The 26,276-nt window shown below is 42.1% G+C and overlaps 1 protein-coding gene across 5 annotated transcripts in view; it reads left to right on the top strand.

Moving 5' to 3' along the window:
- Positions 1-26,276, top strand: part of LOC134357221 (versican core protein-like) — a 207,601-nt gene that overhangs the window by 26,045 nt on the left and 155,280 nt on the right. For all 5 annotated transcript variants that reach the window (XM_063068523.1, XM_063068525.1, XM_063068526.1 and 2 more), the window contains exons 3-6: positions 545-620; positions 5,367-5,771; positions 13,042-13,216; positions 15,819-15,946. In XM_063068523.1, coding sequence (XP_062924593.1) covers positions 551-620; positions 5,367-5,771; positions 13,042-13,216; positions 15,819-15,946 — 778 coding nt within the window. In that variant the 5' untranslated portion in view covers positions 545-550. The remainder of the gene's footprint in view (positions 1-544; positions 621-5,366; positions 5,772-13,041; positions 13,217-15,818; positions 15,947-26,276) is intronic.

The raw sequence follows: 26,276 nt of genomic DNA, 5'->3' as shown, positions 1-26,276 counted from the left end.
CAATTATCCTTCAAGATTCTTTAAGTGATTGATTAAATATTTGCAAATTAAAATAATCTACTGTTGGTGCCCTTTATATTTTTATCTCAATTCTGACATTAGTGTTGCTCAATTTTGTGTTTCGTTGACAGACAGGAACTGCCATTAGGCCAATTAACTTGCGCGTACAAGCCAATAGATGAGGTTAGTGGGCAGCAGGACTATACCTCCTGCGTTGGCCCACACAAGAGAAAGAACTGATTATTGTTAATTTTAGTAAAATGCAATTTAAGTGCATTCAGCTGTTTCTTATTTCTATAAGATGCTAATTTATCTTCCGTATTACAGTTCAGCTGCGTGCCTTCGGTGATAAATTAGTATCAAGCTTACCATAGTTAACGAGTTCTCACTCCCCACAGCTCTTTCGTCCTAGTAAACGAGTAATACATTCATTTGCATGATCTTTAAAATCAAATAATTATCAACATTTTTCTGTTGCTTTGGCTGTACTTTACAGGAGACTCTGTTGTATTCTGATGGACAATCTCTTCTTCTTTTTCTTTAGGTCAAGATGATAGTACATTTAATACATATCCCGTGGCTATGCTCCACGTTGATGCTCGCATCATTGGTACACTCAGGTAAGTCTACATTAGAGCACAGAGCAGTAAGCGCAGTGAAGGCCCTTCAGCCCACAGTGCCTCTACTGGCTGAATGAAACTACATCTATTCTGTGTCGTTCCCTTGCCTGCATATTCAAGTGCCTTTCTATTAGACACATTGCCACTGTGTTATCTCCTTTGGGTGGCAGGGTGGACTTGCACCTGTACTAAAGGTGCATCTTTCCTCCGCACCTGCTTAGTCCCCCAGTCAAAGTCACAAGAAGCCATGGTCATATGAGCAACTGGTGTGTGTCTCAAGTCCAGGTTATGCGACCACTGACACCAGGCAGCCAACCTGCGAAGAGTATTGATGATGGCTGGGGTCACCCGTCTTGTAAAGACATTGTCCAGAAGGCAGCAATGGCAAACCACTGCATAGGAAAATTTGCCAAGAACAATCATGGTCATGGAAAGACCATGATCACCCATGCCATACAACATGGCACAGAACAAACGAATATTATCTCCATCCATGATTCCTCCCTGGCAGCCTCTTTCAGGCATCTACCACTTCCTGTACCTTTTCAAAAAAAACTTTTCCTGCACATCTTCTTTAAATTTACCCCCTCAATATAAATGCACGTGATTTGGAACTTTAGGTTGCTGATTCTTTGGGACAATTTGGGACAGATTCTATGGTACTTTCCTAAAGGGTTGTCAATCGTTGGGTCCTCTGGTGACCGTAGAGGCTGATCCAGGGTCTACATACTCTGGCACAGTGCGGGCAAGAGTAAGTGCTGGCTGTGGCGAGTGGCTTGGCTCTTTTGGTTGTTCGGTCTCTCCTTTCACAGCTGCCACTTGTTTTCAGTGGCACAGCAGAGGTTTCTCTCATGTAGCACGGCTCCCTCTTGAACAGATTTCCTCAGGTGCATCTATTGAATGCTCCAGTGCCTAGCGTCACTTTTGGATGCTAGGTGGAGTTTATGTGTGGTCATGTGAAAGAAGTCACCAGAGAGAAGTACAGGTAGATATGAAGCTGTATCTTTATTTGACAAAATGAGACACATTAGGCATCATATTGAGACCCTTTTAGAGGATGAGGTCTGCTTGACCCAACTCCACATGACATTTTATATGCTAAAGATCAAAGGACAATTCAGGACAATTCAATTTTTACAATGCTTCCTTTGAACTACACACAAACTTCAAACTTCTCTCTTCGCACCCACTCTACAGACACCCAAATATTGAATTTAAATCAGCATTGTCTGGTCTTCCAATTAGCTGTCGTTCACGGTTCTTAGGAACCCATTGTTCAGAACTGCAGTTTAGATTTAATCTACAGTCCATATTCAGATCTGAAGATTGGTGGCTGAAGTTATTTGCTGTATGTGTTAACCCCCCAAAAAACGCTTGGAAAACTATGTATGTAAGCTATCTTGCCCATCCTCTGGGTCCCCCCCCCCCTTGTCTTTCTTCCCGGACCTCCTGTCCCATGATCCTCTCGTATCCCTTTTTGCCTATCACCTGTCCAGCTTTTGGCTCTATCCGTCCCCCTCCTGTCTTCTCCTATCATTTTGGATCTCCCCCTCCCCCTCCAACTTTCAAATCCCTTACTCACTCTTCCTTCAGTTAGTCCTGACGAAGGGTCTCGGCCTGAAACGTCGACTGCACCTCTTCCTACAGATGCTGCCTGGCCTGCTGCGTTCACCAGCAACTTTGATGTGTGTTGCTTGAATTTCCAGCATCTGCAGAATTCCTGTTGTTTGTATATAAGCTATCTTATGTTTTTAGATTCAATGTGTTTTTATTATTATTGTGTTCTCTATCTTTTTTTGTGCAGCATCAGATCTGGAGGCACAATTATTTTGTTCTCCTTTACACATGTGTACTGGAAATGACATTAAATAATTTTGAAACTTGCACCAGTTTTTAGATGTGATGTTGAATTTCTTCAGGCTGATTTTGATATTGAAGACTACATGGAGCAGAATCGCACACTGACACAAACTGGTCATTGTCATCTTTATGGACAAATAAGACGTGCGATACTCCAGCATTTTTTAGTTTCTGTCTTTTTCACCTCATTATTGCTTCAGACTTATTATTTGCCCCTTTAATGATAATTTTACCACCAGACCATCAGTAGTTAGAATCCTGGTGATGCAGAGATGGCAGATGCTGGAATGTGGAACAACCATCAGCGCTTGCTTTCTCGCTCTCTCGCACTTGATTTCTCGCTTTCTCGCTGTTGCTCTCACTCTCTCTCGCGCGCACTTTCTCGCTCTTGCTCTCTTTCGTGGTCGCTCTCACTTGCGCTTGCTTTCTTGCTCTTGCACTTGCTCTCTCGCTTTTTCTCGCGCGTTCTCTCACGTTCACTCTCAAAAAAATTAATTTCCGGGACATTGTATATAATTTGCGGGCATCAGGGAGCCACTATTAATATGCGGGAGACTCCCGGAACTTCCGGGAGAGGCGGGATGTCTGGGGTCATCACTTCCCCAGCTATAGGCTGATTCATTATAGAGCCTAATGTCTAAGGGTAAGAATGACCTCATATAGTGCTCTTTGGAGGAACACAGTTGTCTTAGTCTATTACTAGAAGTACTCCTCTGTTCATCCAAGGTGGCATGCAGAGGGTGAGAAACAAATAAGACATGAGAAGGTTACACGATTATAAGAGGCAGAGCATAGACAGGGAGTATCTGTTTCCAGGGTAGAAATATCTTGTACCAGAGGGAATGCATTGATGTTGAGGGTTTCAAAGCGATATGAGGGGTAAGATTTTTGACTCAGAGTGGTGGATGCCTGGATTGCACGGTCTGGTGTAGAGACCTTTAAGAGATGTTTAGATAGGCACATGAATATGAGGAAGATAGAGGGATAAGGAAATTGTGTAGGTAGGAGGGATTCATTTTTGAGGTTTTTTTGATTTAGTTTTTAGCTGGTTCAGCACAACTTTGTAGGCCAAAGGGCCTGTTCCTGTGCTGTACTGTTCTATGTTCTATCAGACCTACTCAATATTACTCATGGAAAATACAGTGAAATAAAATCAAAAATATCCTTCAGAAATGTGTCCATAATACACAGAACAACTGAACAACAGAACGAGGTCTGTATTAAAACAGAAATGAACAGATCTCTGTGGACCAATAGCCCATGCAAATTGAAAAAAGTATGGAGCTGATTAAGTCTATAAATCCGGGCCTCATTAGACCCTCCTTGGGTGGCTTTAAATAAAATCATGATGACATTTCAATAATATCTACCAGCAGGTTATTTGGTCACATTAGATGCATAGCAATTATAATAGTTTAGGGCTTGGGGCTGGAGTGGAGATATTTAATTTGTGATTAGAAGTAGAGCTTGTTGTGTATTTTCAGGCAACCAGGGCAAGGTGAACTTACTTTGCCAGTTGTGTACATCCTGGGTAAAATTTTAAAACTTTGCCGTTTTGTACTGGGAAAATTTCTGGGATTGGAGGAGAGCCTAGGGGTGGGGAGGTTGACTGAGATGAGTGCAGCCATGGAAATGATTGAAAAGAACTGGCCAAGTTCTCAAATTCCTCCAATTATTAGTCCCATCATTAGCAGAGGACTAAAAATTATTATAATTGGAAATGTTTCCACAAATGGGCTTTGGTACTGATGAGGTGCCAAAGGAGGAATGAAAAGGAGGTGTGAGGAGTGTTTTATGGCTCTGGGCCTGTAATCATTACAGTTTAGAACAATGGGGGAGGGGGGATCTCATTGAAACCTGTTGAATATTGAAAAGCCCAGATAAAGTGGACATGGAGACAATGTTCTCTATTTTGTGGGGGGTGGGGGGGTGGTGGTGGAGGAGTATAGGACTAGAAGGCACAGCCTCAGAATAGAAGAACGTTCATTCAGATCAGAGATGAGGTGGGAGTTTCTTTAGCCAGAGGGTAGTGAATCTATGGAATTCAAGTCATTGGTAATATCTACAAAGATTACAGGGAGAAGGCATGAAGTTGTGAGAGATAATAAATCAGCCATGATGGGCTGAATGGCCTAATTTGCCTCCTAAGTTGGTGAAATGCTGTTTGGTTGAAAGGTTGTAGGTCTGGAGGGGATAACAGAAGTAAGGAGGAGCAAGCTTTAGAGGAATTAGAAAATAAATAATGAAATGTTAACTTTAAAACTTACACCTTTACTCAGATTTTAACATCACAAGATACATTAGTGCAAAATTGCATCTCAGTTGTTTTTTTGTTTGCTGTTTGCATGACCCTAGTTTCTGTGCTGGCAGGTGGCTTGTCTGGGTAGCCTTCAACTTGATGACATGAACATCCAGTATTTTCTCTTCTCTCTTTTTCAATTCACCACTCTGGTTCCCCTTCCATCCTTTCTCCTCACCTGGAGAGTACCTCCTCCTTGCCTTTCTCCCATGGTCCACTCTCCTCTCCTGTCAGATTCCTTCTTCAGCCCTTTACCTTTTCCACCCAGCTTCTCACTGTATCCCCCCTCCCCCACCCACTTACTTTCTCGCTCAGCTGGCCTCACCTGTCACCTGCCACCTGCCGGTTTGTACTATTTCCTTCCCTCCCTACCATCTTATTCTTGCTTATGTCGTCCTTTCCAGTCCTGGTGAAGGGTATTGGCCTGTAGAGTTAACTGTTTGTTCCCCTCTCTAGATACTACCTTACTTTGCATTTTGTGTGTGTTGCTCCAGATTTCCAGCAACTGCAGAATCTCCTAGTGTTTATGGTCTTAGAAAGTCAACTTGGTATGAAAGTTTTGACCGTGCCTCTTTCTTTGTCCTCAGCACATGACAGCGAGAAGATGATGAAGATGAAGATTAAGAGGAGCTCCCACGTGAAAGGCAACCTGGCCAGTTTCGTGTCCCTTCCTTGCCAATATTCAATGCTGGCCACATTCCCGCCCTCTAACCACTCCTTCCAGGAATCTCCACGCATCAAGTGGACGAAAATAGAGGAGGGCAAAGATGGTAAAATCAAGAAAGAAACTTTAATTCTAGTGGCGCATAACGATGTGATAAAAATTGCTGCTGACTATGACGGACGGGTGGCCGTGCCCAAGTACCCTGCGGTTCTGAGTGATGCCACGTTGACCATCTGTCGTCTACGGGCTAGCGACAGAGGGCTTTACCGCTGTGAGGTGATGATCGGCATTGAGGATGAGCAGGACACTGTCTCGTTAGATGTCATCGGTAAGTTACTGGTTGAGTAATATTGAAACCTACAGGAAAGATATCAATAAGATTGAAGGAGTGCGGAGAGAATTTACAAGGATGTTGCTGGGACTTGAGGACCTGAATTATAGGGAAAGGTTGAATAGATTTGGATTTTTATTCCCTGGAGTGTAGGAGAATGAGTGAAAATTTGAGAGAGGTATTATACAGAATTATGAGGGGTATAGATAGGGTAAATATAGCAGGCTTTTTCTGCTGAGGTTGGGTGAGACTAGAACTAGAGGTCATGGGTTAAGGGTGAAAGGTGAAATGTTTAAGGGGAACATGAGGAATTTCATCACTCTGAGGGTCAGAGTTGTCTCTATTTCCTGAGGAGACTGAGGTCCTTTAACATCTGCCAGATGATGCTGAGGATGTTCTACGAGTCTGTGATGGCCAGTGCGATCATGTATGCTGTTGTGTGCTGGGGCAGAAGGCTGAGGGTAGCAGACACCAAAAGAATCAACAAACTCATCCGTAAGGCCAGTGATGTTGTGGGGATGGAGCTGGACTCTCTGATGGTGGTGTCTGAAAAGAGGATGCTGTCCAAGTTGCATACCATCTTGGACAATGTTTCCCATCCACTACATAATGTACTGGTTGGGCACAGGAGTACATTTAGTCAGAGACTCATTCCACCGAGATGCAACACAGAGCGTCACAGGAAGCCATTCCTGCCTGTCACCATCAAACTTTACAACTCCTCCCTTGGAGGGTCAGACACCCTGAGCCAATAGGCTGGTCCCAGACTTATTTCCTGGCATAATTTACATATTACTATTTAACTATTTATAGTTTTATTACTATTTAATTATTTATGGTGCAACTGTAACGAAAACCACTTTACAACTCCTCCCTTGGAGGGTCAGACACCCTGAGCCAATAGGCTGGTCCCAGACTTATTTCCTGGCATAATTTCCATATTACTATTTAACTATTTATAGTTTTATTACTATTTAATTATTTATGGTGCAACTGTAACGAAAACCAATTTCCCCCGGGATCAATAAAGTATGACTATGACTATGTGATAGTGTGGAACGAGCTGCTAGCAGAAGTGGTCAATGTGGGCTCGATTTCAAAATTTAGGAGAAATTTTGGATGGGAGGGGTTTGAAAGGTTGTGGTCCTGTTGCAGGTCGATGGGACTAAGCAGAATAATAGTACAGCATAGATGAGGTGAGCTGAAGGGCTTCTGTGCTGTAGTGTTTCAAGACTCTGAAGGCCAGTGAGTGGCCCAACAGCATCACCCTTATTGGAGTTCTTCTGTTATCTCTATTACGATACACATAGAATAATATACAACATGGACCTAAATGCTGCTCTAGTTTAGACTTAGAATTTTGGGCCTTAATTAGATGGAGAAGATAATATTTGTCCCAGTGTTACCTCACATCTGCTTAATCCAAATTGTAAGCCTGTAAATGGAGGTGACACTTTGGTGCAGTACTGTGGTGTTAGCGACTGCAGAGAGAGGGGACGTAGCTGAGCTCATCACCAGCGTCCCCTCACCAGACTCCATCTACACTTTTCATTGCTTCAGTAAAGCAGCCAGCATAGCCAAAGATCCCACCCCACCCTGGACCTTCTCTGTTCTCCCTTCTCCCATCGGGCAGAAGATACAAAAACCCGAAAGCACGTAGCACCAGCTTCTATCCCACTGATACAGACTATTAAATGATTCTCTCATACAATAAGATTGAGTTTGGACCGAGAGCCAAAGCATAAAGCCCTGATATCAACATAGCTCTCCGGGTCATTGAGGCACGCAAGCCTCAAACTATGAGAAGATTGTGGTCCTCTTGGGGGAGTTCCTGAGGAGAGTCTCGTGAAATCCTCTGTTTGAGTCCTTTGTCACTGGCTCAGGTGGTGCTTCCATAACTTGTTCAGGCACACAGTAGGCAGTGCATATGCTTCTGGATGTGGGCTTTTCACTGCGTTTGGACATGGTAAATAGATTTAACTACTTATTTAGAGATGCAGCACAGTTGCAAGGCCGTACACCCAATCGTACCCATGTGGCCAATTAACCTACTAACCCGTAAGTCTTTGGAACATGGGAAGAGGCTGGAGAACCTGGAAGTAACCACGCAGTTACGGGGAGAATGTAAAATCTCCTTACAGATAGCAGCGGGAGTAGAACCCAGGTCATTGGTGCTGCAATAGCGTTATGCCAACCACTACACTAGATATTGTCGAAGATACGTCCTTCATTCCTCAAGAGTTAGAACAATGGACCACACAAACTGGTGAAAATGCTGCCTCTGACAATCAATTATTGGAATCTACAGCTTGCTTTAATTTCATTCACCACGGCAGGGACCCGCTACACCAGGTACCTCATCATAAACTGTACATAACTTCCTGTGGTGGTAGCTGCATGATAGTGGAGAGTGTGTAACTGCATTATTATCTTTAAGTTCTGCTATAAAATATATCAATCTTTTGTCACAAGACCCCAATTCATCAGAGAATTGTCTTAAATCTAGAATGAAACCCAGCTCTTTAAATCCATAAACATGAGAAAGTCTGCAGATGCTGGAAATCCAGGGCAACACACACAAAATACTGGAGGAACTCAGCAGGTCAGACAACATCAATGAGTAGTTGATGTTTTGGGCCAAGATCCTTCCTCAGGACTGCGAAGAAAGGGGGAAGATGCAGAATAAAAAGGTGGGGAGAGAAAAGGAGGCTCGCTGGAAGGCGGTAGGTGAAGCGAGGTTGGTGGAAAAGGACCATACGAAAAAGAGAAGGAGGAGGGGACTCGGAAGTAATAGGTAGTTGAGAAGAGATTAAAAAGTCAGAGAGGAGGAACAGAGCAAGAGGTGGGTTGGGGTTGGAATTTGTTTACTGGAAGGAGAAATCGATATTCATGCCATCAGGTTGGAGGCAACCCAAGCGGAATATAAGGCGTTTCTCCTCCACCCTGAAGATGGCGTCATCTTGGCACCAACACATGGAATGGGAATTGGAATTGGAATCAACACGTTTAGCCACTGGGAAGTCCTGCTTGTGGCAGATGGTGCGGATGTGTTCGATGTGTTTAAATCCATGCTGAATCTGCAAAGCTATATTGGGTGCCGTTTATGGATATTTCAGTCACCAGCTTCAGTTTTGGAATTGGTTCATCATCGGAGTTAATTCGTTATTGTCACATGTAGCAAGATACAGTGTCTTGCATTCTGTTTGTACAGATCAAGTCGTTACACAGTGCTTTGAGTTTGACTAAGGTAAAACTATAACAATGCAGAATAAGTACAAATGCTACCAATACAGCGCAGTGCAGATAAATGATAAAATGCAAGATCATAACGAGGTAAATTGTGTGGCAAAGAGTCCTTGGTGTTCAGTAATTAGTAATGAACTTCTACTCAGTGCAAGACTGCCTTCTGAGCCAGAAAATAAACAGAATGTTAAACATTTACCCAAGAGATTCTGCAAATACTGGAATTCCAGAGCAACACACACACAATGCTGGAGGAACTCAGCAGGTCGGACGGCATCTATGGAGAGGAGTAAATAGTCAAAATTTCTGGCTGAGATCCTTCATCGGAACTGGAAAGGAAAGGAGAGAAGCCAGAATAAGTAGGTGGGGGGAGTGGAAAGGGTACAAGCTGGAGGGTGATAGGTGATACCAGGTGAGGGGGAAAGATGGGTGGATGGGGAGGGAGGATGAAGTGAAAAGCTGAGAGGGGATAGGTGAAAGGGATGAAGAAGGACTCTGATGGGGGTAGATAGTAGACCATGGAAGAAGAGGAAGGAGGTGGGAACCAGAGGGAGGTGATGGGTGGGTGAAGCCATTCTTATCACACACACACATCAATTTTCCTTCAGACTCATGTCTGCCTCACTCCTTGAGAAGCTGGGAGGTGGGAGGGGGAATAAAATGAGAAACAGGGAGGCGATAGGTGGAAAAGATAGAGGGCTGACGGAGAAGGAACCTGATAGAAGAATGTCAAGCTGTCTTCATCGACTTGAGGCTATTGCTGCCAAAATCTGCCAACAGAACATTTTTTTTCTCAAAAGAAATGTTGTGTTACTAGGGATTAAATCACATTCAAACAGTTGATTTTGAGATGTACATAGTGACAGTAGGAGGTATGCAATATATAAGACTGTTCAAATATGTTTGAAACAACCCTTGGTTCTAAAGAAAACCTTTGTAGCAGCCCTTACTCTACACAGTTATCCCGAATACTTTGCAATAATCAGAGTGCATTACGAAATCCACTGTTTGACGGTGATTTAATGCCTGGTAACACAACATTACTTCACAGCGATTACTGTGTTTCCACTCATTCACATTAGCTTGTTTCCATATGGTAAATGTCAAATGATCTGTACATCTTGTGCTCAAATTCTACCACCCCTGTGCTTGCCTTTTCATAGTGTTACCACCCATTACACCCGCCCATCCAAACTCCTTTTTTTTCAAAAACGTAGGGTAGTGAAGGCCAGTAGGGTCCTTGAACAGACATCAACAATGTGGTAAGAATCATTTTTGTTGCCATACCAGCACTTTCCAGCTGGAGACTTGGATAGACACTCTTGAGTTTCCTCTCTGGAGTCCAGCAGTTTTGAGACTAATTTTAATTCCCAAGCTCCAGAACAAAGCTAAAACCAACCATCTTACCATACACAACAGGCAGCTGCCCCTGACCCCTCAGCAGGCAGCTTATGGCTAACACACACAACATGTTATAGGAACTCAGCAGGTCAGGCAGTATATATGGAAGGGAATAAGCAGTTGATGTTTTGGGCCGAGACCCTTCATTGGGAATGGCTGTCAGCTCTATTGATGCTTTTTGATTGCTCAAGATAAATTGTTAAGTTGGTTTATTATTGTCACATGCACTGCAGTACAGAGCAAAACATGTCTTGAATACCATTCATACAGATTAGTTCATTTCAACAGTTTATTGAGATAGTAAGTGATAAAGCAATAACCGAGCAGAATAAGCTATGCACACAAAATGCTGGAGGAACTCAAGAGGTCAGGCAGCATCTATGAAGAGGAATAAGCAGTCATGTTTCAGGCCAAGACTCGATCTATTGAAGGGTCTTGGCCCAAAACATTGACTATTCATTCCAGATCTTGTGATATTCCAGCTGCTTGTTTTACTATCTACCACTTGTTCCCATGGCTTCGTGTGACCCTGATAGGGGGACTAAGCAGGTGCTACACCTTGCCCAAGGGTGACCTAAAGGCTAGCAGAGGGAAAGAGTGCCTTACACCTCCTTTGGTAGAGACGTATCATCAGCCCACCACCCTGTTGAGTCTGGTGGAATGTGGTTTCAGGCTTTTATTTCTTTTGCCTGATGGGTGAGGGAATGTCTTGCAGAGTGGGGACATGGATTTTATTGGCTGCTTTACTGAGGCAGTGAGAAGTTTAGACAGAGTCCATGGAAAGGAGGCTGTTTTCCATGATGTGCTGAGCTGTGTCCACAACGCTCTGCGGTCTAGCAGTGTTGAGGATATTTATAATTCCCAAACTCCAGCACAAGCTGAAATCAACCATCTCACCACACCCAGTGGGCAGAGTCTCCTTGACTCTGGTCCTGCAACAGGCAATTGTTTTTGTCTTTGTAACCTCCTACAGACTATTGTAATCCTTCATCCATAAACACTATGGCAACCCTCTGGAGATACCACAGATGCTGGAAATCTTGAGTAACACAAACAAAATACTGGAGGAACTCTGCAAGTCAGGTTGCATCTATGGTGGAGGGTGGGGAGGAGTGAACAATCAATGCTTCAGTCTGAACCCTTTCTCAAGATTGGAAAGGAAGGGGGCAGAAGCCAGAAAGTCAGATATGTAGCTGCCAGCTCTGTTGATATTATTGTCACATGTACTGAGGTACTTGGGTGGCAGGGCCCATGGGCAAGGTGTAGCACCTGCTTAGCCCCCCAGTCAGGGTCATGTGAAGCCATGGAGCAGGTGGTGAGTGGTCACATGAGCAGCTGGTGCATATCATAAGTCCTGGTTATGTGACCACTGACGCCAGGCAGAGAGTTCCTGAGGCGTATTGATAATGGCTGGGGTCACCTGTCTTGTAAAGACACTGCCTAGAAGAAGGCAATGGCAAACCACTTCTATAGAAAAAATTGTCAAAAACAATCATGGTCTAACACTATGATTGCCCACGTCATACGACACGGCACATGATGATGAGGTACAGCGAAAAACTTGTCTTGCATACATTTCATACAGATACATTTATTACAACAATGCATTGAGGTAGCACAAGGTAAAAACAAATAACAGAATGCAGAATAAGCAACACACACAAAATGCTGGAGGATCTCAGCAGGTCAAACAGCATCTATGGAGGGAAATGAACAATTGATGTTTTGCACCAAGACCTTTCATCAGATCAGATTTGTTGTGGCCTGAAACGTTGACTATTCATTTCCCTCCATAGATGCTGCCTGACCCGTTGAACTCCTCCAATATTTTGTGTGTTACTCAAAATTTTGAGCATCCACAGAATTTGTTGTTTTTCCAAAGTGCAGAGTAAAGTGTTACAGTAAGTGCTGTTCAAGTAGACAATAAGATGTAAGCTCATAACAAGGTAGATTGTGAGGTCAAGAGTCTATCTTATACTAGGGGACTGTTCAATTATCTTATAACAGTGGGACCAATGCTGCCTTTGTCTGGTGGTTTATGCATCCAGACTTTTGCATCTTGTGCTCAATGGGAAGGGGAGGAAGAGAGAATGTCTGGAATGGGTGGGTTCTTTGATTCTGCTGGCTGCTTTAATGAGGCAGCAAAAAGTTTAGACGAAGTCCATGATTTCCATGATATGCTGACAGCTTGCTTTTCTAATGATGAAAGCAAGCTGCTTCTAATTTGCAGGGAACGCGTACAGCATCCTCCATTCTGGCATTGATCGTTTGGACCTCTAAAATACAAATGTGGCTTTCTGATATTCTCGAGCAGCTTTTGCCCACAGGCAGAGGTATTCAAATGTAATGATTGTCCACATGCAGAACAATGGGTCTCCACTGAATTTTGCCCAAGAAACCAATATCTCTTGAGTGAATCCGATTGGCTAATTGATATTGGATTGAAATCAGCCATGACCGAGTGGCAGAACAGACATGATGGGTTCAATGGCCTAATTCTGTCCCTGTGTCTTATGTCTATGTTCTATACCCTAGCATGAGTCTTCACCTTCCAAAGAGAATAAAATAAACAAGTGTGCCCTTCCTTTGGTGCATTTATTCACTAGTGTCCTTTCACCCACAGGTGTTGTCTTCCACTACCGGGCAGCCCTGAGCAGGTACTCTCTGAACTTTGAAATGGCCAAGAAAGCATGCCAGGACAACAGTGCCACCATTGCAACTCCTGAACAGATTCAGTCAGCTTACGAAGATGGGTTTGATCAATGTGATGCCGGCTGGCTTTCTGACCAAAGTGTCAGGTAAGCTGTGAACACAAAATCAATTTTGTGAAATTTTTAAAATCGTAATTCAGGCATTTAACATTTCCTTTTTAGAGATGACAAAGCTACTGTTTAGATATGATCAACCCCCATGGACACTGTGCTTCTGTAACCCAAATTAATTTTATTTAGAAACATAGGCCCTTTTGGTCCTTTGAGCTGTGTTGCCCAGCAACCCCCGGCAAATGTGCTTTAACCCGAAACTTATCACGGTACAGTTTACAATAATTAATTAACCTACCCGATACATCTTTGGACTATGAGAGGAAACCAGCGGACCTGGAGAAAGCTCACACTTTCCATAGGTAGCACATACAGAGATTTCTTACAGAGGACGCCGGGTTTGAACTCTGAAATTGGACGCTCTGACCTGTGATATCGCACTAACTGCTACACCTCCGTAATGCCCAATTAAGTGTTACTAACCATCTGCTTGGGACTGGAGTCAGCCCATTTGTTATTGCTATCTTAAAGTTTAAACCAATCTCATTTCCTTTATGGTCGTTGACATAGTAGTGTGTTTCCAAACTTATTGAAACAGTTGGCCTTTTTTCAGTGTGGGAATTGTTGAAAACCAATGTTTGTTGATGCCTTGATATCCCTGCCAATACTACTTTCAGAGTGACTACATCTGAATGATTTAAGCCACAATATGTGGTTTGGGATGTGTCCTGCTGGGAAGTCATTTACTTCCACAAAAATATGTCCTGAGAACATATGCAGTGATCCTTATACATGTGCATTACGCAGTTGTGGTTCTCCTTCAATTCCAATGGCTTTATTAATGGTATAGGCTTTATGATGGCATTGATGTTCTGATGTCAGATTGACGATATTATGCCAATATTTCACCAGAAAATCTAAATGCCCACCAAATTATGGCAACACATACAAAATGCAAGTATCAATGGAGAGGAATAATCATTCAATGTTTTGGGCTGAGACCCTTCATCAATGCTTCATACAGTGCTGCTGATGATAGCAACCTCCAAATCTTCCTTTTCATTGTAACATTTAAGATGATTGTCGATACCTCAAAATTCTCTGTAGTTGCGGAGGTGAAGTTGTTTCATTTTCATTCCCAGCCACTTCTGGCATCTCCAAGCCTGAATGCTTAAAACCATAGTAAGCAAAACAGCTCTGAATTGTCTTGCTGTTCATTTCTCGCAAACTACCAGTGAGAAAAGCTGCTTTTTGAACATGCAACTGAGGTTATTTAAAAAGTGTTCTCTCAAATCACCATGTTTTGTTTAACACTCATGCAGGTGCACTGTGTCTGATGCAGGTTAGAAACTGTTCGGCAACAGTCTTCTGCTCCAGTTAAGTGGCATTGTGTCTCAAATGAGGGAAGGGAATCCTGGCTATTTTCTTGATTAGATTTTGTTCTTTAAAAGTTGTCCCAGATGAGCGGGTGTTCCGATTAACTGATGGTCCAACTAACCAGAATCCACTATATATAGTATTTAATCAACACAGTTCAATCCAGATGCCACAACGCAACAACCAGAGGTCAATAGAACTGAATATTTTGAGGAAAATGCATCAGCCTGCTGATGTTACACAGCAATAGTGAAGAAGCTAAAGCAACCTCACTATTGGTCTACACCTCACCATTACTGGCACCATTCCCTCTAAGCTGCATGAGTGTGTGGCCATGAAGTAACTGAAATGCTCCTATGCACGTAGCCTTTGTTGCTGCGCAGCTGGAATTTTCTTTTATAATGTTAATATAATTTTGAAATTCTGATATAATTTTGAAATCTATGTTAATATAATAGTAAAATATCCTGTAATTAAATATATTCATGAATATAATCCAGAAATTTTCTAAATATTAAATGTACCACAACCTTTGAAATGTTTTAGAGCTTCAATGTATTTACATAGTCAGTTTTTCAAGTCACAACACTGTTACCAATTTTAACAATAGACACAGAATGGAAGTCAGTAGCTCATTGTTAATAAAAACCGCTGTCTCACTGAACATCGGCACTGCCTAGTCAAAATTTGCATTGTGCCTCTCAGTTGCTTTGACAGTCTGACATTGTTTACTTGTGTTGGTGAGTTGTGGTTTGTGTTTGTTTGATGTGAAAAATTCTATATTTTGACTTATGGTAAGAGATCTTTCAAAAAAAAGTCATAATCTAATAAATTAAAAAATTCTTTGAACAAATGAAAACGTTTAACATGCCGCACAGTTTACAAGCTGTTTAAAATTAACTTCCTGCTCAGAACAATGGTTGGTCTGCACAGCCATTAAAAAAATTAGAGGGAATATTGAATACAAATTGTTGTTTTGAAAATTAGCAAAGCAGTCAATGTGTTTGAAACACTATCAAAAGTGTTGCACAATTGTATAAGTTCATCCATATGTTATTTTAGCAAATCTTTGCCCTCTTTTTCAGGCTTACTTGAGTAGGGCAATAATGTAAAGCACTGTCATTCACATTCAGAAAACACAAGTTTACATTGAAACACGTTGGCATCCTTCGTCATCTTTCAATGAAAATAATTCATCATTTATGCCCTATCCGATGCACACAACGGATGAAAGACAATCTGTCTTTTTATAATCTCCTAGGTATCCAATTACCAAACCCAGACCCGGGTGTTATGCAGATAAGAAAGGACAACCAGGTGTGAGAACATATGGTCTACGAGATCCCAACGAGACATACGATGTGTACTGTTATGTTGGAGACACACACGGTAAGATGGATTTATTGATGGCTGGACATTTATCATAGAGCATAGAACATAGGAAATATCACAGTATAGGCCCTTCAGCCCATGATGTTATGCTGACCCTTTAACCTTTAAAATTATGACCCCTTGTATTAGCTATTTCAGCCATAGGAAAAAGGTGCTGGATGTCCACTCTATCAATGCCTCTTATCAACGGCTACACCTCTATCATGTCACCTCTCATCCTCCTTTGTTTCAAAGAGGAGAGCCCTAGCTCGCTCAACCTATCCTCTTAAAACATGCTCTCTAATCCAGGCAGCATCCTGGTTAAAGTAGATTCAGTATTACGCAACAAGAAACAGTAATGAAGAACAGCTTTGTCTTTTTTAAGTAAATGTGAGGTTACTATTTTGATGAGTCATATCTCTAAAGGCAACTTGTCCTTTTAGTCAAATTCCTGAGCACCTGCTTGTTGCTGGTTATGAAAAGTTGGGACGCTTCTCAGTCTGTTTTCCTTGAAATTAAACAATCTTGCCTTATGAGAAAGCAAACATGCGAGGAGCATTTGCTGGTTCTGGGCCTGGACTTGCTGGAGTTTAGAAGGATGAGGACTGAATATGGAGAGGCTTAGATAGAGAGTGAATGTGGACAGGGTGTTTCTTTTAATGGTGGAGTCGAGGACCAGAGGGACAGCCTCAGAAAGAAGGTCCCTTCAGAACAGAGATGAGGAGGAATTTCTTTAGGCTAGAAGTTGTTGTATCTGTGGAGTTCCCTGTCACAGTCAGTTGTGGAGGCCAAGTCAATGGGTATATTTAAAGTGGAGGTTGATAAGTTTCTGATTAGTAAAGGTGTTAAAGGTTACGGGGGGGGGGGGGAGACCGGTGAGTGAGGCTGAAAGGAATAATACACTCAATGTTCACCTTATTAGGTACATCTGTACACCTGCTTGTTAATGAAAATATCTAATCAGCCAATCATGTGGCTGCAACACAGTGTATAAAAGCATGCAAACATGGTCAAGATGTTCAGACCAAACATCAACATGAGGAAGAAATGTGACCTAAGTGACTTTGACCATAGAATGATTGTTGGTTCCAGACAGGGTGGTTTGAGTATCTCAGACACTGCTGATCTCCTGGGATCTTCACATACAACAGTCTCTCGAGGTTACAGAGAATGGTGTGGAAAAACAATAAAACATAGTGAGTGGCAGTTCAGTGGGTGAAAATGCCTTGTTAGTGAGGGAGGTCAGAGGAGAATGTCCAGACCGGTTCAAACTGACTGGAAGGTGATAGTAGGCGTTACAACAGTGGTGTGCAGATGATCATCTCTGAACGCACAACATGTCGAATCTTGAAGTGGCTGGGCTACAGCAGCAGAAGACCATGAGTATACACTCAGTGGCCATTTTATTAAGTACAGGAGGAACCTAAGGAAGTGGTCACTGAGTATAAATCAGTAATGATGGGATGGCAGGGCAGACTCACTGGGCTGAATGGCTTGATTCTGATGCTGGGTGTTATGGTCGTCTGGTATAAAGCCACAGTCTATGGGGATGTAAAGGGGTGACCATCTTTCCTGCTGTAATATTAAAGAGCTTGTGTTTTGCTTCCAGTTGCTGTTTCTTCCCGCCCTGTTTTCCTTTCCTTCTTACTCTGCGGTTTGTTGTTTCTGATCATAGAACAATGAACATTCCAGAACAATACAGGCCTACGGCCCACTATGTTGACCATTCTGTGAAAACCTCTTAAACAAAATTTCCTCTGAAGCAGATAATCCAAATGTTGCCTGGACCAAGCTCTTAGAAGATCCCATTTACTTTAATTATCAATATCAAATTAAAGTAATTGGAAACTGTTAAGAATTTGGCACAATCAGAATTTCTGTTCTACCAACTGATAGTCATTGAACTTTCTTTGCTGTTATTAATTAAGCTAGGCTCCTCAATATTTTTATTTTTATTTATTGAGAGCAATGCAGAATAGGCCCTTCTGACCCTTTGAAACACGTGCCCAGCAATCCCCTGATATAATCCTAGCCTAACCAAGGGACAATTTACGATGAACAATTAACCTATCCGGGTCCAACATATAATTCTCCGTAACTTCCGCCACCTCCAACGGGATCCCACCACTAAGCACATCTCCCCCCCCCCCCCAGCTTTCTGAAGGGATTGCTCCCTTCGCGACTCCCTTGTCCATTTGCCCCCATCCCTCCCCACCGATTTCCCTCCTGGCACTTATCCTTGTAAGCAGAACAAATGCTACACATGCCCTTACACTTCCTCCCTTGCTACTATTCAGGGCCCCAGACAGTCCTTCTGGGTGAGGCGACACTTCGCCTGTGAGTCGGCTGGGGTGATATACTGCGTCCGGTGCTCCCGATGTGGCCTTCTATATATTGGTGAGACCTGACGCAGACTAGGAGATCGTTTCGCTGAACACCTACACTCCGTCCACCAGAGAAAGCAGGATCTTCCAGTGGCCACACATTTTAATTCCACATCCCATTCCCATTCTGATATATCTATCCACGGCCTCCTCTACTGTAAAGATGAAGCCACACTCAGGTTGGAGGAACAACACCTTATATTCCGTCCTGGGTAGCCTCCAACCTGATGGCGTGAACATTAACTTCTCAAACTTCCACTAATGCCCCACCTCCCCCTCGTACCCCATTTTTTTTCTCTCTCTCCTTTTTCTCCCTCTGTCCCTCTCACTATACCCCTTGCCCATCCTCTGGGTTTTTCCCCCTCTCCCCCTTTTCTTTCTCCCCGGGCCTCCTGTCCCATGATCCTCTCATATCCCTTTTGCCAATCAACTGTCCAGCTCTTGACTCCATCCCTCCCCCTCCTGTCTTCTCCTATCATTTTGGATCTCCCCCTCCCCCTCCCACTTTCAAATCTCTTACTATCTCTTCTTTCAGTTAGTCCTGACGAAGGTTCTCGGCCAGAAACGTCGACAGTACCTCTTCCTGTAGATGCTGTCTGACCTGCTGCGTTCACCAGCAACTTTGATGTATGTTGCTTGAAATTCCAGCGTCTGCAGATTTCCTTGTGTTAACCTATCAACCAGTACATCTTTAGACTGTGGGAGGAAACTGGAGTACCCGGAAGAAACCCATGTGATCACGGGGAGAATGTAAAAGCTCTTTACAGGCAACGACGGGAATTGAACCCGGTTTGCCTGTACTGTGAAGCGTTGTGCTAACCCCTGCTCTACCGCCCTGCCGCAATTGCACTTGTTTGCCATTAATTTAGCCACTTATTCATCCCATATGAACAAGTTAACAAGAACATGTGCACTGTTTGTCACTTGAAAACAATCAAATGGCTGCCAAAAGCTAATTGAAGTCAGCAATCTTGATCATAGTGGAATTCTGCACTCACAATGGTGCAGTCTTCTAGACTGCTAATTCTATTGATGGATGTGTGAATGCTGAGATGTCACTACAAGAGAAATGCATCTAGTAATTTTGTGCACATCAGCTCATTATAGAGGGAAGAGGGAATTCTTGTAAAGCAACACACACAAAATGCTGGAGGAACTCAGCAGGCCAGGCAGTATCTATGGAAAAAAGTAAACAATCGGGCCAAGTCCCTTCATCAGGACAAAGGGAGAATTCTTATTGTTAGTTTATCATGAATTCTAGAGCTGGATTTGAAATCTCCGGTTCCTTGAAAAAAAAGATAAAGCGATTAGTTTTATTTTTTGCACGTATATTGAAACATACAGTGAAATGCATCATTTGTGTCAAATCAAATCAGGGAGGATTGCACTGGGGAAAACCCACAAGTGTTGCCAATATTGCATGCCCACAACTCATGACTCCCCACAACAGTCATGGGGAGAGTATACAAATTCCTTACAGACAGTGGTGGGAACTGAGCCCCGATTGTTGATCACTGGTGCTGTAAAGTGATTGCGCTAACCACTACTGCGCTTCCCCAAATATATAGGATTTGATCAAATCAGAGTAATAGGATTTGTTCAGAATATTAGCATTGATGTAAAGGATCAATCATGATCTTAATGAAAGCACTGGAATGATGGGCTGAATGGCCTCTCTCAGTTCTTGCTCTATGCGCTTTTTAAAATTTTTTAAAAGCGTCCTGTTTTGGTTACTCTTTGGATAAGCTTAGTGACCCATTGGGAAAAGAAAATCAAACAGTCTGAATGAAAATGCCGCAGAAGTAGTGCAATATGCTCAGAGCAGGGAAATGCTTGAGATTTTTTTACATACTTACTGCTGATTGTTGAGAGTGGTGGGCGGAATATAATCGACATCTTCAGATAAGGAAAAGGACTCCTCTCAGCCAGTGTCAACATTCAGTCCATTGTTTGGCAGCGAGTTAAAGAGTCGTCATGGTTTCCTTCTCCAGTCACCATGTTAGCTTAGTGAAGCGGAGCTGACTGGAACTCTGACTAAGCCCAGCGAAGTTCCAACAGACCAAGGGACTGCCTTGATTAGGTTTCTTTCTTTCTACCATGTATGTTTACTCTCCAAATAAGCAGAGTGGATGGATGAGAGCATAAATCCACATGCACATTTATCAGAGGTAGATCCATACTCTCAGAAATATTTCCATAAGACACAGGAGCAGAATTGGGCCATACAGCCCATCCAGTCTGCTCTGTTATTCCATCATGGCTGATTTATTATCCCTCTCAACCCCAGTATCTTACCTTCTCTCCGTCACATATGACATCCCTACTAATCAAAATTTTATCATCTTCCGCTTTAAATATACCCATTGACTTGGCCTCCTCAGCCATCATTGCAATGAATTCCACAGATTCACCACACTTTGCCTAGATGAATTCCTTCTCATCTCTGTTCTAAAGGAACGTCCTTGTATTCTGAGACTGTGCCCTCTTGTCCCAGACTCCCCCACTATAGGAAACATCCTCACCACATCCACTCTGTCGAGGACTTTCAATATTCAAAAGGTTTCAATGAGACTTCAATCTTCTAAACTCCATTTTTGCCGCCTTTTATCAAGTTGGAATGTTTTTTTTTGGGATTTGACCTAGTAAAATGACATTTCTTAGCTGAAATATCCTCACCACATCCACTCTGTCTGGGCTTTCAAAATTCAATAGGTTTCAATGAGGCCACATTCTTCTAAACTCCATTTTTGCCGCCTTTAATCAAGTTGGAATAATATTTGGTAATTGACCCATTGAAATGCCATTTCTGAAATGCCGTACAATCTCTTGCCTCTTCCACCAAACTAGACTGAAAGTTTAATAAATCCATTGAGCACAAATTAAGGAAAGGCTCATTAAGTAATAAGTTGTAATAAGTAACTTGTCGTATGTTGTTATTCCTACTGATAACAGATTGGGGTTAATGAGAAAATTAGGTCAATGCTGATCATTCGCAATGATGATTCAGCCTTTACAACTGAATGTATGATTAGAATGTAAAACTAACCCTTATGGAGAAACAGGTCAGCAGTATATTTTTCTATATACTTATAATAACTTTAAGATATGATTTAAAATCTGAAAATTCATCCCTACAGTCAAAATTCAGTGTTAAGATAAAGAGAGTATGAATGCTTAAATCACTTGTCTGCTTCAGTACATAACTTGACTCACCACAACTCAGAACTGATTCCACAACTAACAGAGTCACTTTCAAGGACTCTACAACTGATTATCTTAGAATTTTAAAAATTTGCACAATTTGTCTTTTTCACATTGGTTGTTTGTATGTCTTTGTTTATAGTTTTTCATAAATTCAATTGTATTTCTTTATTTTCCTGTGAATGCCTGCAAGAGATTGAACCTCAGGATTGTATATGGTGACTTTACGTACTTTGGTAAAAAAAATTACTTTGACTTTGGTAGGTTGCAAAGTCTCAGGTTGATCCGTGCTTGGTGTTTTTTCTTAACCCAGACTGATGGGAGAACTCTTCCTAGCATGGATCACTACACAGTGATCCCTTGCTAAAATGTGTGTAAATCGAAGGCATGATTGGACTCGCCAGGGAGGATTCTGAACTTGGAACGTCCTGCTTACATGTACAATCTAGGAAAGAATGTCCTACTTCAGAAAGGAAGTCCAGGTGGCTGCAGTTGAATAGCCTGCTTAGCACATCAGTACCTTGAGGGTGTCAGATAATGTTGCAAGGGATGAGAGCTGAGATTCTTACAATTTATAAGAAACTGTATACACTACAGTTGCCCAAAGTTCAAAGTAATTTTATTATCAAAGTACGTATGTATCACCAAATACAACCCTGAGATTCATTGTTCTCTGAGCATACTCAGCAACTCTATAGAATAGTAACTATAAACAGGATCAACGCTAGGTCAACCAGAGTGCAGAAGACAGCAAACTGTGCATATGTAAGTGTAAATAAATAGCAATAAATAACAAGAACATGAGATAACAAGATAAATAGTCCTTGAAGTGAGATAATTGGTTGCAGGAGCATTTCAATGATGGCGCAAGTGAGTGTAGTTATCTCCTTTTATTCAGGAGCTTGATAGTTTAGGTGTAGTAACTATTCCTGAACCTGGAGGTGCCAGTCCTGAGGCTCTTGTACCTACCTGATGGCAGCAGCAAGAAAAGAACCTGGGTGGTTGGGATCTCTGATGATGGATGCTACTTTCCTACAATAGCAGTTGACGTACGGTACAGTAGATGTGCTCTGTAGTTGGGTGGGCTTTACTGTGATGTACTGGGCCAAATCCACTACCTTTTGTAGGATTTTGTCTAACAGTAAGGATCATTTCTTGGTCCTTTCAAGGATCAACTGTAAAGATTAAGATTAAAGATTAGGTTTATTTGTCATAAATACATTGAAACATCCAGTGAAATGTGTCATTATACGGTGTGAAGATGTGCTACGGACAGCCCACAAGTGATGGTATGCTTCCAATGCCAACATAGCATGCCTCCAACTTACTAACCCTAACCCGTTTGTCTTTGGAATGTGGGAGGAAACTGAAGCACCCGGAGGAAAACCCAAGCAGTCATGAGGAGAAATTTTATTTGCCGTAGGCACTTGCGTGTATTAGGAATTTGCTAGTGTGTTGCTTCAGGGTGTGACACGCAACAAGAAACAACGTTCAACAATTATAAAGTATTATGTTAAAAAAAAAGTTAAATGTTATAGGTTGGACATGAAATAAAATATGTGTAAGTACATAAACCCTAGCATATATTTACAATGTAAACAACAGTGCATAAATAGCTTAAAGAATCTACAGTGCAGTGCTGTGAGGAGTTAATAGATAGTGGGGTGTGGGAGAGGTCTAACTAGAATGACTGATCATAGTAACTGGCTGGGGGAAGAAACTTTTAAGATGTCGTCAAAGCTTTTTGTTTTAGTCCTATAGCACTTTCCAGAAGAGAGCTTTTGGGAGTTTGCTGGTTGGTAGTGCCCGCAATGATTTTCCCTGCCTGCTTCCGTATCCTGGACACATACAAGTCTTACAGTGTCTGATAGACTGCAGCCAGCCAATCAGTATTTTAACCAATTGTACCAAATAATAGATGGTGCATCTTTTGAATAAACATATTTTAAAAAAATTAAGCAAATTTTAACAAAATGTACTGTGTCAAAGTCTTCAGTGTGTGTGTGTGTGTGTATATATATATATATATATATAATATCTAGAGTGATGAGACTTTTGCAGAGTACTGTAGTAATGTCTCCCATCCACTACATAATGTACTGGTTGGGCACAGGAGTACGTTCAGCCAGAGACTCATTCCACTGAGATGCAACACAGAGCGTCATAGGAAGTCATTTCTGCCTGTGGCCATCAAACTTTACAACTCCTCCCTTGGAGGGTCAGACACCCTGAGCCAATAGGCTGGTCCTGGACTTATTTCCTGGCATAATTTACATATTACTATTTAATTATTATGGTTTTATTACTATTTAATTATTTATGGTGCAACTGTAACGGAAACCAATTTCCCTCGGGATCAATAAAGTATGACTATGACTAATTTTATGTATTGCACTGTACTGCTGCCACAAAAAAAAACAAATTTCATGACATGTGAGTGATGATAAACCCGATTCTGATACAGGTCTCTATTGTGGACTGAGAGTGGGAAGGGGGCAGGGAGAGGGGAATCATGATTGGGGAAAGGGAGAGGGGAGGGCGTGGGAAGCACCAGAGAGACATTCTGCAATGATCATCAATAAACCAATTGTTTGGACTCAAATGACCTTGACTGGTGTCTCAGGGCTGGGTGTGTCTGTACCCGCCTTACCCCCTGCCCCTGGCACTCCTCTGCCACCTCTCCCACACCCCCCCCATGGCGCTCCACCCTCACTGTTCCCAACATCCTTTGCTCCTGCCAGATTTACAACCACGCTGTCCACTCCACATTGACAAATACAGTACTGTGCAAAAGTCATAGGCACCTGAGATATATGTGCCTAAAACTTTTGCATACTATTGTAAGTTAAATTAAAAAAACATAAGCTTTTGAATTGTATGACAAATTTTCATGAATTATTTTCTCTCCTCTGACGATTAGAATAATCAGATTGTTATGACTAATTAGCTGTGCTTCAGAATTTGAGATTTGTCTTTAGCACAGCGGGTTATTCTTTGGACTTATTTTACATTTTATTACTTGAATCTCTTTGTACTGTCACTCCCAAAGATTAATTTACAAGTAGACCCACCTCCCGTTCCATAAATCAAATGCATTTCAGAACAGATTTTCTTAGAGGTTTTTTTGGAGAGGCTATGATGTTACAAGTTAAGCACACAAACAGACTAGCACCTTGATTGTGTTATGGCAAGGGGGAGGTGTCTTTGACCTTTTAGATCTGTCTAGCACCTGTGGTTATCAACCTGAGTCTCTGTCTGGCCTTAGCTTTGAACTTAGTGCCAATTTTTAAAATACAAACGTTGTGATTGGCAGCTCATTATAGAACCTGCCAATTTTTCATTTGTATGGGGTTTTTAATGTTTAAGTTGAGGGCGGGGATGAAGATGGTAGGCTGGCAGCAGAACCCTATGATACGTATGGAAAATCAGTAAATGTTGAAAGATCTAAATCAGAAGCAGGAAATACTGGAAATACCATCAGCAGGTTGTAAAAGAGAAAGACTGGTCAATATTTTGGCTACTTTAGTTAGAGTGCTTAGGAAAATCTTCAAAGACCATCGATCCACTCTGTTATCTCATTACAGATCACGAGTGTAGATTTTCTCTTTAAACATATCCCTGTCAAACAACTGCGGCATGACACTAGGGTGGTGATTTTATGTGGATTCTTGGAGAGAGACTGTTAACAGATGGCAAATCCTGAAATGGAAAATAAATAAGTTTTTTGTCCCTAAGGAGTTGCAGAAAAATTGGCCTCTGTGTAGAAAGTTGGTTGAGGGAGCACACAGCTCACCCGTAACCTTCTTTCTGAATGGTTTTAGCCTGTTCCTTCAGGTAATCCAATTTGCGCGATGCAACATCTGAGTTGGGCACAAATAAAGTGAGGGAAATATCCTTCCCTCATTTGGATGCTGACTTCCAGCAAAAAATGTATCTTGTTGGTGTGGGATTAAGATGCGCATTTGGGATAATCCCAGTTTTTATTTTCTGCTTTTTATTTAGAGACAACCCGGTAACAGGTCCTTCTGGCCCAATGAGCCTGTGTGATGCAATTACACCCATGTGACCTATCAACGTACTAACCTGCACGTCTTTGGACTGTGGGAGTAAACTGGATCGCTGGGAGGAGATCCACTTGGTCATGGGGAGAATGTGCAGACTCCTTACAGACCGCAGTGGGAATTGAACCTGGGTCGCTGGCGCTGTAACAGCATTACACTAAACACTCTGCTACTCTGGCACCCCACCAAAGCTTGTTCTTTGGATCCACCTTTGCAATTAAACACCAATGTTAGATTCAATAACAACATTGTTATTATTGTTATATCTAATAACAGTATTAGATTTAATAACAAGATTAGGTGATAGCACAGTAGCGTACGTTAGTAGGGTTAGTTGTGGCCATGACATTTTGGCACCGGAAACAGCAACACGTGTGGGCTGCCCCCAGCACTACCCTCCTGGGTCTCGGCCTGAAACGTCGACTGCGCCTCTTCCTATAGATGCTGCTTGGCCTGCTGCGTTCACCAGCAACTTTGATGTATGTTGCTTGAATTTCCAGCATCTGCAGAATTCCTGTTGTTTACTACCCTCCTGGATATTATTTGACACAAATGATGCATTTCACTGTATGTTTCAAAGTACATCTGACAAATAAAGCTCATCTTTAACTTTTATAACTCCCAACGTTTAGGAAAACAGTTAAGTGAGCCTATAATAAGCAAAAAAATAAGGCCTTGATAGAGTGGGTGTAGAGAGGATGT

This window comes from Mobula hypostoma, chromosome 16 (assembly GCF_963921235.1).
Source record: "Mobula hypostoma chromosome 16, sMobHyp1.1, whole genome shotgun sequence".
In the NCBI taxonomy this organism is placed as follows: Eukaryota; Metazoa; Chordata; class Chondrichthyes; order Myliobatiformes; family Myliobatidae; genus Mobula; species Mobula hypostoma.
This window is presented reverse-complemented; position numbering and strand designations above follow the sequence as displayed.